This window comes from Oryzias latipes, chromosome 1 (assembly GCF_053564925.1).
Source record: "Oryzias latipes strain Hd-rR chromosome 1, Olatipes_Hd-rR_3.1".
NCBI lineage: Eukaryota > Metazoa > Chordata > Actinopteri > Beloniformes > Adrianichthyidae > Oryzias > Oryzias latipes.
The window spans coordinates 6,736,190-6,753,374 of NC_136237.1; the positions used below are offsets into that span (position 1 = coordinate 6,736,190).

At 36.7% G+C, this 17,185-nt stretch overlaps 1 protein-coding gene across 3 annotated transcripts; it reads left to right on the plus strand.

Annotated features, from left to right (window-relative positions):
• Positions 1-521: 521 nt before the first annotated feature.
• LOC105354911 (uncharacterized) lies at positions 522-16,044 on the plus strand. 3 transcript variants are annotated; one of them, XR_002874259.2, is made up of 36 exons: positions 522-726; positions 1,021-1,110; positions 2,061-2,120; positions 2,639-2,713; positions 2,872-2,940; positions 3,038-3,094; positions 3,216-3,284; positions 3,432-3,488; positions 4,037-4,105; positions 4,233-4,289; positions 4,928-4,990; positions 6,162-6,230; positions 6,523-6,579; positions 6,683-6,751; positions 7,163-7,219; positions 7,322-7,390; positions 7,497-7,553; positions 7,714-7,782; positions 7,956-8,018; positions 8,570-8,626; positions 9,224-9,292; positions 9,622-9,678; positions 9,781-9,849; positions 10,102-10,158; positions 10,316-10,384; positions 10,558-10,620; positions 11,172-11,228; positions 11,826-11,894; positions 12,224-12,280; positions 12,383-12,451; positions 12,558-12,614; positions 12,772-12,840; positions 13,014-13,076; positions 13,342-13,484; positions 15,439-15,543; positions 15,664-15,802. XR_002874259.2 is itself a non-coding variant. In XM_023960602.2 (36 exons), the coding sequence occupies exons 1-36, from the start codon at positions 618-620 to the stop codon at positions 15,809-15,811; spliced, it is 2,559 nt and encodes an 852-aa protein (XP_023816370.2). In that variant the 5' UTR covers positions 522-617; the 3' UTR covers positions 15,812-16,044. The 3 variants fall into 3 exon arrangements, 2 of the variants coding, with proteins under 2 accessions (XP_023816370.2, XP_023816375.2); XM_023960602.2 differs by having other exon boundaries at positions 15,443-15,543; positions 15,664-16,044; XM_023960607.2 differs by lacking the exons at positions 522-726; positions 1,021-1,110; positions 2,061-2,120 and having other exon boundaries at positions 2,661-2,713; positions 2,872-2,959; positions 15,443-15,543; positions 15,664-16,044.
• Positions 16,045-17,185: the final 1,141 nt, after the last annotated feature.

The following is a 17,185-nucleotide window of genomic DNA, read 5'->3' on the forward strand; positions in this document are numbered from 1 at the left end:
CTCGAGGCCTGGAATTGCCCACCCCTGGCTTACACCATCATGTTAAACCCTATGATTTATAAATATCATGTCTCATGTAAAATAAGACGAGTGAACACTTTTGGATAATTGTGTGCATAACCAGTTTGTTTACTCCAAAGGTTATGTGGCTCATGCTTGACGTAAATATTTTAGTCTTCAGTCAGGGAAATCGTTGCTTTGGCTGCACTGGCTGCTAAACTGCTGTCTGAGACAGGTGTCCGTCTGATGACTGACTGTTCTCTAAAGTTCTCAGTGAATAGCCAGTTTTTGTCTGGGTTTGGAAAGAATGGGACATTTTATGGAACCAATAGCAAGAGTTTTGGAACTCAAAGTTATTTGTATTTTTTGTAAAAACTGTTTTAGAATGGATTTTCGAAAAGTTTACAAGATGGACTTAAAGGATTGTCATTACAGTCTGGTGTCTGATATTGAACAGTTCAAACATGTGACCTGACTAAGGATAAATAAGAGGAACCTAAGGGACCACAGCTTTAGTGCCTTTAACCACAGCAGTGAAAGGAAGAGGGAAATATAAAAGGTGAATCACAGAGGACGCTGTTGGGACTTGTTGGAAATGCAGCGACTGAAACCAAGACATGGAACAAGAACATGAAATGTCTCTGTTACATAAAAATGATTATGTTGCTCCATGCAAGGATTCTGGACAAGCCCATCAAGACACTAAACAGACTCCAGCTGCACCAAGTAAGGCAAAAGTAATCTCTTTCTGTGGTAATTAAGTACTTTATTACAGAACAAGAACAACAAAAGATATAGTAGCATTCTGCAAATGTTTCTGTAGAGATTTTAAGAGTCCGAATATGTTAACATATGCGATCTAACTTTTCATTTTTTGTTGGACCCTTGTTGGTTTCAAATTGAATTTAAAGTTCCATCTGCTCATGTTTAACAGAAACATTATTTCATCTTTTTCATGAAGTAAAAACACAAAAGTTTAAAGCTCAGAAATGATGGAGACATGATTATTTCTCCATGCAGGAGTGGATGTGTATAGGCTGATCGCCATCACTGTTGGACTCATGTGTGCTCTTCAAGCAGCTCTGAACATTTCTCTGGGCTTTGCTCTCTGTGAGTAACTTCCTACATCCTGATTCTCCAAAGTCTGGAAATCTACCAGTGCTCTTCAATCCTGATCTTCAAGATCCACCCGCCTCGATTCAGATTTTTTGCAGCGGACAGGAGATGGATTTTTAGAAAACAAACAGGATGATAGATCCTAAGAAGCAGGAATGTTATCATGCAAGAAAAAAAATTACTAAATTCTGAATTCATTCTTTAAAAAACAGCTACATTTTTGGTTCAAACCCTTGAGGCTAAAGTACATAATGTGTTGAGGAACAAAATGTAAAATGTTTAACAAACATAAACGTAGCTAGCAAAAAAGTTAAATATGCCTAATGGAGACACAACAACTAAAAAAAACCCTCAAATTTATCACAAAAACGTTTTGCGCTTGAAGGAGATTGTTTTTGGTAACGAAACTGGCATATTTTGCAAAACTGTCATGGAAACAATGATCCATGTGACCAACACTGGCTGCTTTGGGCACTGCACACCAAAGGTCACACATTAACACAAAAGTTGAGCGTGTCGTGCAGAATTGTTGGTTCCACAGCACGGCTTCATCTATAGCCCCCACCACCTTTAAGGAGCTTGCTGCTTCATGGCCCGAATAAGACGCCGACGTCTCCTTTAATAGATGATGATGAGCTTTAGTGCCGTGGCAGAAATTAGAATGTATCTGCTGTACATTAAAGTATTGTTCACAACAGTCTCCATGTTTTTGTATGACTTATTACATGAGTTGATTTGTGTTTATTCACATAATGATTTTTTGAAAACAGTTTAATTCCAAAATTGTGTTTTTCCGACATTACTAGAATTTGGATAAAGTTTTGCGCATATGTGTGCTGGAAATGCGGGCAGTATGAGGGCCACAAGAGATTAATCATATTTTTATGATAAAGTTTAAGCGTAAGTCAAACATTAAACAACTTTTTCTGGCGTCTCCATTTCAGATGTTAGAGTCAATAACAAAACTCTAACACAGGAGGTAAATGAGCTGATGGCCAGCATTGGTAAGTAGTAAAATGACTTTTTAATAACCAAAACTAAATCTGTATATTTAGTTCAAGCAGGATAAGCAGATCTTGTGTATATATATATTTACACATATATATATTTATATATCTATATATATATATATCTATATATATATATATATAGGTAGATAGAGAGAGAGAGAGAGAGAGAGAGAGAGAGAGAGAGAGAGAGAGAGAGAGAGAGAGAGAGAGAGAGAGAGAGAGAGAGAGAGAGAGAGAGAGAGAGAGAGAGAGAGAGAGAGAGAGAGAGAGAGAGAGAGAGAGAGAGAGAGAGAGAGAGAGAGAGAGAGAGAGAGAGAGAGAGAGAGAGAGAGAGAGAGAGAGAGAGAGAGAGAGAGAGAGAGAGAGAGATATAGATATAGATATAGATATAGATATAGATATAGATATAGATATAGATATAGATAGATGATTATTCTCTATGGTCATGAGCAAATACTCTATAAAGTCTCATTTAAAAGAATGATTTCTAAAGCTATTAAACTCCAAACTAGGCTTAGGCTCTGGTTGTGCATGTGGACTGACAAACCGTCTTGAAGAAGGAGGAAACTGGAAGACTGCTGTCCATGGTGAGTGTCAGAAGGAAGACATTGTTGTGAGAAGTTACTCTAAATGTTTTCTATAACTTCAGAAAGGAGTATGGACTGTTATTCTATCTTTTATTATTATGAAGGCCACAGGAACCACAAAAAGATACAACAGATTTTTTTAATATTATATGTTTTAGAACTGAAGGCCCAAAACCAGAATCTGACTAAGGAGAACGACGAGCTGAAGAGGAAACTGACGGTCTTAAGTGAGAAATGTGTCAAAATGTTGGTTTGTTTGATTGTTATTTAAAATGAATTACTTTACAAGATGCATACTGACAGTTTTTTCCACATAAACGACAGTCTCGGAGTATCATGTAATGACTGCAGCAAGAGACGACTTAAAGAGGCTCAATTTGGGTAAACATGATTTTGAAGATGCTTTCTAATGTTAAATATATTATAAATTGAACATAAACTCAAGTAAAGTTTGAAAATGTTGGTTATTTAATTCCCTCTTGTTCTTCTCTGCTTGTGTCAGAGACCAAGGACGTTAATAAAAACCTGACTCAAGAGAAAAATGACCTGAAGACACAGTTGAAGGATTTAGGTTAGTGAATACACTAAATGTTAAATGAGATCTCAGAAAGCTCAGCTGTAGAAAAAAAACGTAGCTGTACATTTTTAATGTAATATTTATGCAATATATAATAAATATGGTTGTCATGAATAAAAATATGATCTCTGAATCTGACAGTTTTACAGCATATTTCCCTGACAGAAGAGCGAGATGGGCTTAAGACCATAAACTCTGGTGAGTCCTGACAGTCTAAGACTTGTTTCAAAATGTTGATTTCTCTTTATTGTGACTTTATTTCATAAATATCAAGATTCCAGTGCAAATGTCCAATCAGAACACATTCTTCTGTTCCATAACAAAAGAAACATTGCTAGCAATTCTTGAAATGGTATGAAAAGTTAGAAACATCCTGTGGCAATGATGAGGAGACACATATGGATTTCAATACGTGAATCTTTATTCACTCCCATGCCAAACTGAAATAAGGCGGGCAAATCATCTTATTTATGAACACAGAATTAGACCACGCCCATAGCAACTGCAAAGCCTGTTGGGTGTGAAGCCCAAAGGCAAGGATAACACCACAATCCCATAATGTACCCATTCCAATGCTTCATAGAATGTAGTTGGACCAAAATGTACATTTCCAAAAGATTGACATTAATAAGCACGAGAAAACGGTTGAATATGTCAAATATTTTACATTTTAAACATTGACCAGATGTTTAGCAACGTTAATAATTTACTACAACAGTTTTTAATTTTCTGAACCATTTTTTAAGACATCAGGGCCAACAACAAGAATCTGACTGATGAAAGAGAAGAGCTGGAAAAGAAGATGAAAGACTTTGGTAAGAAGTAAAGAATTCAGAAAAAACACATTTATGGAGTTGTTTGTAATTTTTACACTTTACCTAGAACCAAGTAGAGATGCACTTTGTTTGAGTTCTCACTTATGCTTTTAATTTTTCATGAAAGAATTGCAGCTTAACTCCCTGACAGAAGAAAACAACAAGTTAAAGATGAACAATTCTAGTGAGTAAAACACTAAATATATTCCTGTAACTGTAACCAGATCCAAATGAAACAAGTTAAAGGGCCTATAAGATGCTAAATCAACTTTTTGAGGTTTTCAGTGTAGTTTGTTTATTCCTGACCAAAAACAAAGCAGTATTTTGACCCATTCACACATCTCTGAGTATTCTTCTGTCCACCTGCTCTCTGAGAACCAGCCTCTCCCAATCCACAAAAAAGGCGGGTTTTCACATTGTGACGTCATAAAGAGGAACCGCCCACTGTCTCCATGTAGCTAGCGGTGATCGGCTAAACACATTTTCTTCTTATATGTCCAATACGCACATCCCTCTTTACAAAAGTTCAGATGTTTTTTATTTCGTGGGTGAAACACAGACACGCTGCCGAGGCCGACTCTACGATGAGGTCATAAAATGGTTTGCAACCACAAGGAGCAAAAACCCTTTAAAACCGTTCTTTAGTGTCCCAAAGGTAATATATTGTCATAAATATTGATATAGTTTACACTGAAAGGTTTAAGAAAGCATGATATAGGCCCTTTAAAAATGTTATTTTAAAAGGATTGAGACACCTTGTTGTCAGTGAGGTGTGGGAGAAGAAGATGCAGAGCCAAAGATGAAGATTTCTTTCCATTTTAGGAACAGAGGTTAGAGTGAAAAACCTGACTGAAGAGAGAGACAAGCTCAACAGAACCTTGAACGGTGGGTAAAATAACCAAGGCGATAGTAATGTACTGAAGGACAGCAAGGGTGTAAAGAATCTGTAAAGTTAAACCAGAAAAAACAAAACTGGGTTTTCTTCATGGACAACCTACCATAATCAAGGAGGGTCTAAGGGCAGGAATGCCCAGTTTAGTTTAGTTTAGCCAATACCTGTTGAATTCTTTGACTTTATGTTCTTTGTGATTCATTTTTGTTACACTTTTAACGGTATGAAGCCCATTGAGATGACCATTGTTGTAAATATTGGGCTATATGAATAAAATTAAATTGAATACAGCAAACCCTTGTTTTTCGCGGGGGTTATGTTCCAAAAAGAACCCGTGATAAGCAAAATCTGTGAAGTAGAAACCTCTATTTTTTTAAAATAATTATTATACATTTAAATCCTCTATTATACATTGAAAAGAAAGAACAAACCATTTTACAGGCTCAAGCATTTGTTTCACAAATAAAAGTACTCTGAGAAACGTTTTTTTCAACAAATAACTTCTGTACTGTACTGTCAAATAATAATTTGAATCATCGATGTGAACAGAAGGCTTCAAATCGCGGAGATAAGCCCCGCCCACCGCGACCCGAGTATTGGATTAAACGGGAGAAAATTTAAAATGATTATGAAAAAAATACAAAGTCGGACAAATGGTGACTCAGGTGTAGTTCACTGGTCTTTAGACTGAGCTGCTGCATCCTGACTCCGCTCTGCAGTGTTTTCTTCTTTTGAAGCCCGCGGTGCAGGTGTGTGTGTTCGGGAGAAGAACATAGAGATAGGCAGTTGTTGCTCTTTTTCTATGGGTTTTAGAGAAACTCGAAATTGCTAGAGAATTTGCACGTATCTAATTTAAATTTGGCAAGCTGTTTTACGTACGTGTACATATTAAACTGCAAAGTTATTGAGGCACAGGTAGAGAAGAAGCGGAGTGACTTTTAAGCCAATCAGAATGCAGAACACAATGCACGATGCAAATCCGTGAAGTAGCGAAACCATGAAAAGTAAACCGCGTTATAGCGAGGGATCACTGTATTCCACAAATACCATTTTTTAATGAAATCATTTGTTTTCTTTGTTATTCCTTCTTTGGTATTGCATGCTTTTGTATTGAAGAAGCAAATCTCACACACTCATGATAACACATTTGTGGTTTTTTTGCAGATGTGGAAGACAAGTATAAGAACACAACTGTGGAAAAGAGTGAACTGCAGAGGAAGTTGAATGACTTTGGTAAACAGGGTCATGGCTGAACATCAATGAACATCAAAAAGACAGTCTGAGCTAAAGTTACGACGATCCGTGTCGTCTGCCTCAGGAAGGCACTAGACATCTGTGTAATGACACAGGCCCAGATAGCATCATGTCAACGTGACATCAGAGCAGGAAGGACTACTTACTTCTGCCTTAAGACCTTTACCGTCAGACATGTCATGTTTTTACTCTGCCATGAAACCAACACCTCAAATATTACTTTAAGGATCAAACATCATGCGGTTGACCAACTATCTCATTCAAATTCTAGTTTTTCTGCACAATTCCTTGACCGTACAAAGAGACGACTTGAAGAGGACGGTTGCAGGTAGGTTCAAAAACAACAAGACTTGAAAAAAACGATAATTTTTGATTTTTCCGATTTTCAATTGTTCCTCTAGAAGTCACAAAATTATCCAAATACGTTTTAGATTTGGAGATGAAGTCAAAGGTCCTGATGGAGGAAAGAGACGCTCTGCAGACGATGCTGAACACCAGCAGTGAGCATCACTCTAACTCAAAAGATCACTCAGTGTGTCAACTCCTGAATGGACATTTATGTTCAGAAATAGAAAAAAAACCTTTCTTTTGTCCACATCCTGTAAAAGGTTAGACTGAAAAGGGATCACCTGCTTTACAGGGAATTGTTCCTGGTCCTGAGCCAGTTTCTCTGCTGCTAGATTGTTTAGGGCAGGGATGTCCAAATCCAGACCTTAAAGGCCGGACTCCTGCTGGTTTTCCAGACATCCTGCCTTATCTGCTCCTGATTACCTGGATCAGGTGTGTTTAGCCAATAAAGATATTCAATGGCAGGTTGGATGGAAAACATGTCGGACACCGGCCCTCGAGGCACGAGGATTTTCCCAAACAAACACTCGTCCCGCTGTAAATAAAAACTGCTTGACTTCCAGCTTCACAGAAAACTGCACTGAGCACAGAGAGAGACTCACTGAAGAGGACAAACTCTGGTCAGTTCTTTGTTTTATCTGCTGAATGAGATCATCCTCAAATGTAATACATTCTGTTATTTCATTATCTTCATTAATATGTGGCTTTTTATTATGTTTGAGCTATTGAGGAAAAATCCAAAAGGCTAACGTCGGAAAAAGAGGATTTGAGCAGGAGGCTGAATTCATGCAGTGAGTCTATGAGAATTGACCTCATTTGTAATTTAAATAAACACAAGATTTGAATCAGACAAACATCAGAAAGTCTCTGCTGGAAATAATTGAAGTTCATTTCCAGCTTCACAGAAAACTGCTCTGACTGCAGAGAGAGACTCACTGAAGAGGACAAACACGGGTAAATGTTTTCATTTTTAATTACAGCATTTGTCATTTTGATGACGGTTCTTAATGTTTTTTTTTTTATTTGAAATAAGGTGAAAAGGTTCAATTTTAGTCAACCAGATCAAAAAAAGGGAGAAAGTTGAATCAAACCTTTAGTTTGTGTTGTTCTGCAGACACCCAGGAGAAATTGACAAGACTTCAGTCAGAATTTACCAAGCAGAGAGCAGAGCTTCACTCAAACAGTAAGTGTGTAGCTTTTAGCTAAAAGTGGCTTTTTAGATGAGAATAGAAGCTTTTCTTGTTAGAATGTTTATCTTTATGTCATTTTGTTGATGTGGTTTTTGTTGTTGATCACTTTGTGGTTCTTTCTGGAGAAAGGGCTTCATAACATTTGCTTGATGATGTTACTTTGCAGCTTTGCAGCTTACAGCTTTGAGACGTGAGAGAGATGAACTGCAGACCAAACTGACTGTCTTTGGTGAGTGACAGCAGAACTGCAGGCTTAGATAAAGTGTTTTTAGGTTGGAATCATATTAGTGTTACCCTCATTTTTGTTCAGACCTTTTTTGTTGCTTTAAATTTGTATTTAGTTCCTTTGAACAAACTGAGTCTGATTTTCAGTTTTTCATTGGATTACTTTTAGTCAAGGATACTTTTTTGTCACATTTAGAAAATTACAAGTCAGATATTAGCAGTTTTGATCAAAGATGAGGTTTAAATCAAAGACTAGAAATACAAGTTAGAGTCTTAGTGTGAACACAGAACAGCTCTGTGTGATTGAAATGATCCTGGTTGAATGTTTGATCTCTGAAAAAGAAGAGCAAAACTATTTCTTTATTCTAGAAAAACTCAACACCTCCATCAGGATGATAAATGGGGACAGAGGATTTTTGAAATGCAGTATAAAAGTCTTCTTCCTGAAAACCTCACCAATGAAAAATACCTTCAAGCTCTGACCTGAACTGCATCTCTGTTTGTAAAGAGAAATGTTCAAATAAAAATCTGTATGCTGACTTTCATTTCCAATAGCTGCACAGGAAATTTCTCTGACTAAAGTGAAAGATGAACTGAACCAGACCATCACCGGTAAAATTCTTCATGTTCTTTTCATTTGCTGCATGTGTTTTTCTATTGTGAGTTTCATCTTTTTCATGGTGTCTCACTTGTTCTTCTCTGATTCCCTATACTGTAATCCTCTAATTCATTGGATTGAGCTGTAAATGTGTTTGTTGTTGTTGATTTTTGAAATGTAAAGCTTTACCTGAGTGAACAACATCTCTGTTTAGGTCCCAGTTAGATGTTTGTCTCTTTCTGAAGCTGCAGACATTTGTCTCCTTAAAGCAAACAGGTCTCTCTATTCTTCTGCCTACATGATGTTCAGAAACACAACGGTTCACAGCAAGGAGAGTTTCTTTTAGAATGATCATCTGTGATGGTTGGAAAAAATGAAACCGAAAAGATAATTAAAAAAACGAAACTTTTAGACAGAAACTGCATTTTCTTTATTATTATGAAGAAACAAACTGTTTATCATCCGTTTGTCTTTTAATTAAAACTGTTCAGATTAGGGTTAAAGGTCAATCCGTGTTAGTTTCCATGTTGACTCCAGCTACAGCCAAAAGACAGCAGACTGCAGTGAACTCTGATAGATTATTGCACTAGAACATGTATGTTCTGTTGCAGTGATGGAGGCCAAGTCCAAAAGTCTGACAGCTGAACGAGACGAGATGATGGGGAGCCTGAAAACCTGCAGTGAGTTTGAAGACAGATCCACTTTTTGAAACCTGTGATTAAGGAAATATAAATGACTGAAATGCAAAAGTCCTGTTTAGAAATCATTTAGTTACTTAGATTGTTTTTAAATCTGAGTGACAAAAAGCATGAGATGTTCTCATTTACATTTTGTTTGTGGGAATTGTAGAATGAGTGATTTTCTTCAGATTCAAGTCACTAAAATGTGAAACTTAACAAATCTTCTCATGCATAACAAGCTTTCAAAAATCTAAATTGAAAGATTAAAAGGATTTTCCCGTCCAAACAAACACTCATCCTGCTGTAAATAAAAACTGCTTGACTTCCAGCTTCACAGAAAACTGCGCTGAGCACAGAGAGAGACTCACTGAAGAGGACAAACTCTGGTCAGTTCTTTGTTTTATCTGCTGAATGAGATCATCCTCAAATGTAATATATTCTGTTATTTCATTATCTTCATTAATATGTGGCTTTTTATTATGTTTAAGCTATTGAGGAAAAATCCAAAAGGCTAACTTCAGAAAAAGAGGATTTGAGCAGGAGGCTGAATTCATGCAGTGAGTCTATGAGAATTGACCTCATTTGTAATTTAAATAAACACAAGATTTGAATCAGACAAACATCAGACAAATGTAGTTTATTATGCATCCTACTGTGAAACTGCAGCATCATGAATTTAGTGTTAAGTTTTTATATTTATATATTTGTTCAAAAACACATAGAAGGCAGTTTTAGCCACCACATAGAAATGTATAATCGTCCGGTGAACAGAAAGTCTCTGCTGGAAATAATTGTAAGTTCATTTCCAGCTTCACAGAAAACTGCTCTGACTGCAGAGAGAGACTCACTGAAGAGGACAAACACGGGTAAATGTTTTCATTTTTAATGACAGCATTTGTCATTTTGATGACGGTTCTTAATGTTTTTTAAATGTGAAATGAGGTGAAAAGGTTCAATTTTAGTCAACCAGATCAAAAAAAGGGAGAAAGTTGAATCAAACCTTTAGTTTGTGTTGTTTTGCAGACACCCAGGAGAAATTGACAAGACTTCAGTCAGAATTTACCAAGCAGAGAGCAGAGCTTCACTCAAACAGTAAGTGTGTAGCTTTTAGCTAAAAGTGGCTTTTTAGATGAGAATAGAAGCTTTTCTTGTTAGAATGTTTATCTTTATTTCATTTTGTTGATGTGGTTTTTGTTGTTGATCACTTTGTGGTTCTTTCTGGAGAAAGGGCTTCATAACATTTGCTTGATGATGTTACTTCGCAGCTTTGCAGCTTACAGGTTTGAGACGTGAGAGAGATGAACTGCAGACCAAACTGACTGTCTTTGGTGAGTGACAGCAGAACTGCAGGCTTAGATAAAGTGTTTTTAGGTTGGAATCATATTAGTGTTATTGTCATTTTTGTTCAGACCTTTTTTGTTGCTTTAAATTTGTATTTAGTTCCTTTGAACAAACTGAGTCTGATTTTCAGTTTTTCATTGGATTACTTTTAGTCAAGGATACTTTTTTGTCACATTTAGAAAATTACAAGTCAGATATTAGCAGTTTTGATCAAAGATGAGGTTTAAATCAAAGACTAGAAATACAAGTTAGAGTCTTAGTGTGAACACAGAACAGCTCTGTGTGATTGAAATGATCCTGGTTGAATGTTTGATCTCTGAAAAAGAAGAGCAAAACTATTTCTTTATTCTAGAAAAACTCAACACCTCCATCAGGATGATAAATGGGGACAGAGGATTTTTGAAATGCAGTATAAAAGTCTTCTTCCTGAAAACCTCACCAATGAAAAATACCTTCAAGCTCTGACCTGAACTGCATCTCTGTTTGTAAAGAGAAATGTTCAAATAAAAATCTGTATGCTGACTTTCATTTCCAATAGCTGCACAGGAAATTTCTCTGACTAAAGTGAAAGATGAACTGAACCAGACCATCACCGGTAAAATTCTTCATGTTCTTTTCATTTGCTGCATGTGTTTTTCTATTGTGAGTTTCATCTTTTTCATGGTGTCTCACTTGTTCTTCTCTGATTCCCTATACTGTAATCCTCTAATTCATTGGATTGAGCTGTAAATGTGTTTGTTGTTGTTGATTTTTGAAATGTAAAGCTTTACCTGAGTGAACAACATCTCTGTTTAGGTCCCAGTTAGATGTTTGTCTCTTTCTGAAGCTGCAGACATTTGTCTCCTTAAAGCAAACAGGTCTCTCTATTCTTCTGCCTACATGATGTTCAGAAACACAACGGTTCACAGCAAGGAGAGTTTCTTTTAGAATGATCATCTGTGATGGTTGGAAAAAATGAAACCGAAAAGATAATTAAAAAAACGAAACTTTTAGACAGAAACTGCATTTTCTTTATTATTATGAAGAAACAAACTGTTTATCATCCGTTTGTCTTTTAATTAAAACTGTTCAGATTAGGGTTAAAGGTCAATCCGTGTTAGTTTCCATGTTGACTCCAGCTACAGCCAAAAGACAGCAGACTGCAGTGAACTCTGATAGATTATTGCACTAGAACATGTATGTTCTGTTGCAGTGATGGAGGCCAAGTCCAAAAGTCTGAAAGCTGAACGAGACGAGATGATGGGGAGCCTGAAAACCTGCAGTGAGTTTGAAGACAGATCCACTTTTTGAAACCTGTGATTAAGGAAATATAAATGACTGAAATGCAAAAGTCCTGTTTAGAAATCATTTAGTTACTTAGATTGTTTTTAAATCTGAGTGACAAAAAGCATGAGATGTTCTCATTTACATTTTGTTTGTGGGAATTGTAGAATGAGTGATTTTCTTCAGATTCAAGTCACTAAAATGTGAAACTTAACAAATCTTCTCATGCATAACAAGCTTTCAAAAATCTAAATTGAAAGATTAAAAGGATTTTCCCGTCCAAACAAACACTCATCCTGCTGTAAATAAAAACTTCTTGACTTCCAGCTTCACAGAAAACTGCACTGAGCACAGAGAGAGACTCACTGAAGAGGACAAACTCTGGTCAGTTCTTTGTTTTATCTGCTGAATGAGATCATCCTCAAATGTAATACATTCTGTTATTTCATTATCTTCATTAATATGTGGCTTTTTATTATGTTTAAGCTATTGAGGAAAAATCCAAAAGGCTAACGTCGGAAAAAGAGGATTTGAGCAGGAGGCTGAATTCATGCAGTGAGTCTATGAGAATTGACCTCATTTGTAATTTAAATAAACACAAGATTTGAATCAGACAAACATCAGACAGTCTCTGCTGGAAATAATTGAAGTTCATTTCCAGCTTCACAGAAAACTGCTCTGACTGCAGAGAGAGACTCACTGAAGAGGACAAACACGGGTAAATGTTTTCATTTTTAATGACAGCATTTGTCATTTTGATGACGGTTCTTAATGTTTTTTAAATGTGAAATGAGGTGAAAAGGTTCAATTTTAGTCAACCAGATCAAAAAAAGGGAGAAAGTTGAATCAAACCTTTAGTTTGTGTTGTTTTGCAGACACCCAGGAGAAATTGACAAGACTTCAGTCAGAATTTACCAAGCAGAGAGCAGAGCTTCACTCAAACAGTAAGTGTGTAGCTTTTAGCTAAAAGTGGCTTTTTAGATGAGAATAGAAGCTTTTCTTGTTAGAATGTTTATCTTTATTTCATTTTGTTGATATGGTTTTTGTTGTTGATCACTTTGTGGTTCTTTCTGGAGAAAGGGCTTCATAACATTTGCTTGATGATGTTACTTTGCAGCTTTGCAGCTTACAGGTTTGAGACGTGAGAGAGATGAACTGCAGACCAAACTGACTGTCTTTGGTGAGTGACAGCAGAACTGCAGGCTTAGATAAAGTGTTTTTAGGTTGGAATCATATTAGTGTTATTGTCATTTTTGTTCAGACTTTTTTTGTTGCTTTATTCTTGTTTTTGTGTCGAGCTAAAAGTTCAGCAGCAAAGTCTGCTTTCAGTTTTGTATTTTAGATTTTTTGTAAGAGATTTCTTTTCATTAACAAACCATCAATTTTGCTCTTATGTGCAGAAACTTTATACTTTGTTGAACAATTGGGTTTGATTGTGTCAACAGAACGCTACTCAAAACAAAGTTGGACCTATTTTAGTGGAAGCTTTTATTATATTTCTACAACCAAGAAATCGTGGCGTGACAGTCAATATGACTGTTGGGGAAAAGGTGCAGATTTGGTCATCATTGACAACAAGGAAGAAAATGTGAGTATTTATGGTTTTGTAATACTAGGGCATCGTCCAAGTCCCCGGTACATTTAAAGGGTCTAATCATGCCAAATCAACTGTTTAATCATTTGAGTGTATTATAATATTAATATATATGTACGTATCTCTGAGTATTCCTTTAAACTCTGCTCCCTGTGCACCACCCTCTAATAATCCATGAAATCGAGCGGGTTCTCATATTCTGACATCACAAAGTGAGTAACAGCATCTTCCAGGAAGAGTCTGCGGTGTCAGCTCCGCCCCAGGCTAACACACACACCCACGTCTCCGTGGAGCTAGTGTTGATCGGCTAAAGGCTTTCTTTTTAAATGCACAGTATGCACGTCCATCTTTGCAAAAGTTTGGATGTTTGTTTTCGTGAGAAAACCGCAGACATGCTGCCGGGGCTGGTGTTGGTACAAAAACTGTTCGTCCTGCAATAAGTGTTTGAGGGCCGGACACTAATGATGACATCACACAACGGTAGCCCCACTTGGACAAACTATGTAGCATCGAGATCTGCTCAGGCAATGATTTTTTTACAACCCACTTTGTAAAAGATCTGTGGGAGTTAGAATGAAACTGCTGCACCATGCGAGCGACCGTTTCTCTGAGCAGAGCAGCCGGACTCGTAGCTTCGTGTTGTTTGCCCGGCAGGGAAGCGTGCTTTGTTAGGGTGTGTGGTCCAGAGAAGGGTTCGGACCGCAGTCCGTTCTGCTGCTCTGCGTGAGCGAGCTGCCGGACTCAGGAGAACCGTCTCTCCCGGGAGATTTCGTCTCCAAGCAGAGAAGCGGCTTTGGGACGGTGTGTGCGCTGGCGGAGGCGGCTTTTGAACCAACAGTCCTGAGAAACAGAGCAAACCATCATGTGAATGTCTGGGTTATTAGTCGGGTCCAGACAAAATAAAGGCTGATGTTATTCCAGTTTAAGTTCATTCGCAGCTAATTGTTGTTAGCATGTATTAACCTCATCCTAACCCTTCTTCCGCGTCCGTTTTGCCAATAATAAAGCACGTAAAAATAACTATAAGCGAACATGCACTTTACTAAGAATCATAACAATCATAAAAGCCCGTTTAGAAGATCATCTCGCTCCATGTCGGAGCGTTGTTTGTTTACAACAGAACTCATAATTTCTTCTTCTTTGGTACTACCGTAATTTGTCCGGACCAATCTTTATCTGACACGTCATCGCACCAACGGACAGTCAATCACATAATGGAATGTCATCATTAGTCGTAGGCGCCTGAACACTTATTGCAGGTCGAACAGTTTTGGAACCTACACGAGCTCTAGGATGACACGAGGAAATGGGCGGTACCCACAAAGAGCAAAAGGCGGAGCCTCAGAGATTGTGTTGCTTTACTTCAGGGTAGGAAAATTAGTTTGTAAAAATAAGTTAAGCTTTCATTTTTCATTAAAAATTTGTTATTTAGTGTGCCAAAGATAATGTTATATAGATGGATATAGTCTGCTCTGAAATACTTAAGAATAGCATCATATAGGTACTTTTTATCAAGTTATAAAAGACAAGTTTTAGTGGGCCTTCTTTATTATTATAATTATATATTATTATTCTATGAAAGTTGAATTTTTTTTGTATGGATATATGGATATGAATACACTTTTTCATTATATTTTTGGAAAGGGTCTATGTGTTCAGAAGCTTTACACTAAAGATTTTATCATAAATACTATTTAAAGTTATAAGAAAACCAGCAAAATGCAACAAATACATTTCAAAAATGTTGTCCAAGTCCTGGGTTTGGAGCATTTAAGTCTTTTCTGTTGTTTTTCTGAGGAAACATGTTTAACACCAAGTTCCTTGATCCCATAATTAGCTGATAAACCAAGCAGATTCACATTGTTGTGATAAACACTCTAAAAAAACAATTTAAATGTTTAAACTGCCCTGTCTGCCCTCTAACCGATGAATGATCTGTTTTGGAAAGCAAGGCATTTGTAAGGAAGTTTCAGAAGAAGCTGTGGATCGGTCTGAGTGACAGACTGAGGGAAGGCAGCTGGATCTGGCAAGATGGAACTCCATTAAGGACAAGGTTCACATTTCTTATTGCTATAAAATGATCAGAATGTAATACTTAAGTGTATAAAAAAAACAAGTTGTCGTAGTTGATTTCCACACCATTTAAAAAAGAAATGTTGTTTGTGTGTTTCAGCTTTTGGTACCCAGGAGAACCCAACAATTTTAGAGGCACAGAAGAAGACTGTGCAGAAACAAAGTATTATGACTATGAAAACAGCTGGAATGATGTTGAGTGCACAAATGCAAACTTCTGGATGTGTGAAAAGAAAACTGGTGTTTAAACAAACAAAATGCTTCTGTGTTACATGGAGGTTAAAAATGTTAAGCACCTTCTACTGAAATATGTTATCTCTGCTTTAATTGTTTTTACATAGATTAGCAAATTTGAATCGAGAAATTAATAAGCTTTTGTACAAGTTCAGTTTTGATTTCCAAGCAGGGAAAAAAGACCTATGATTTTATGGTTGCAGCCAAATGTGAATCTTTTCAGCTGAATAAAGAATATTTACAATCAGTTTGTCTTCTTGAAGTCTTCTCACAGACATTTCTGAAAACTTTTTCAGCCCTGTGGCTGATGCATGGTGGTTGATATTTGTCACCTTGTCACCATGACTCTTCCTATGGCCTTTATGAGTTCACTTTGTCTCACTTCCATGTCTTCTATTCGTAGGTCCTCACTGAACAACCTTCAAGTGATCCTTGTGTCCCTAGAGAAATCGCAATAAATGAATTTAAACGCTCATGATGTGTTTACTCCATTTTTCATACGATATGTAACTGAGACAAATTAATCATTTAAAAACTGATAATGAAATAACGTGTTTTTATTCATTGTTGATTTTAATTTAAAGGAATGATACACGAATGAAGATCTCTACAGCTACCAACCCTCATTATTGTCAGCAGAGGGAACAGTGTTGCCAGATAGTCACAGTTTTCCAGCCCAAAAGACATCTGAAAACTGCCAGACCCAGCCAAAAACCACCCAACCAGCGGGGTGAGGGTGAAGATTCAACTAATGATTAAAACCTTTCCTCCTTTTCTGAGCTACAAAGTTAATTAATAACAAACACACTGATTATATATTTGTAATGTGATCATTATTGTTTAGACTTTCGATTGGTACTTTGCGTTCAGTAACTATCTCTGTTTAAGAGAAAAAAAATCATGTACAAAATTATGCAGGATTCAAGTTGTATATTCAATGTAAAAAAAAAAAAAGAGTTGGATTCTGATGAAACTGTATTTTTATGCTTGCAGGCTGCTTTGAACTTTCTGTATTATTTTACTAAATCTGTAACACAAAGGGGGCGTAACATAATAAAAGTAAAGTTTTGGCTAATAATTTAACTGTAACAAAAACACCAAACAAATGTCTCCATAAAAATATGTCAAATTTATTTACAAATAAACAACCAACAAGAACTAAAAGTGAAGCTAAAAGGCTTCAGGGTGAACCCAGGCCAAAATAACAAACAAAACCCCAACTAACTGAAACATGTAATCTTACCTGTACAAAGGAAAAGGAAAATAAAGACAAAAACTAACCTCCTTAACCTAACAAAAACAGGAGAAAACATGTACTAAACAAAATGGCGGTTCACCCCTACAGCTTCACTTAACTATAAACCAAAAGACTAATCAGAGTGGGCACA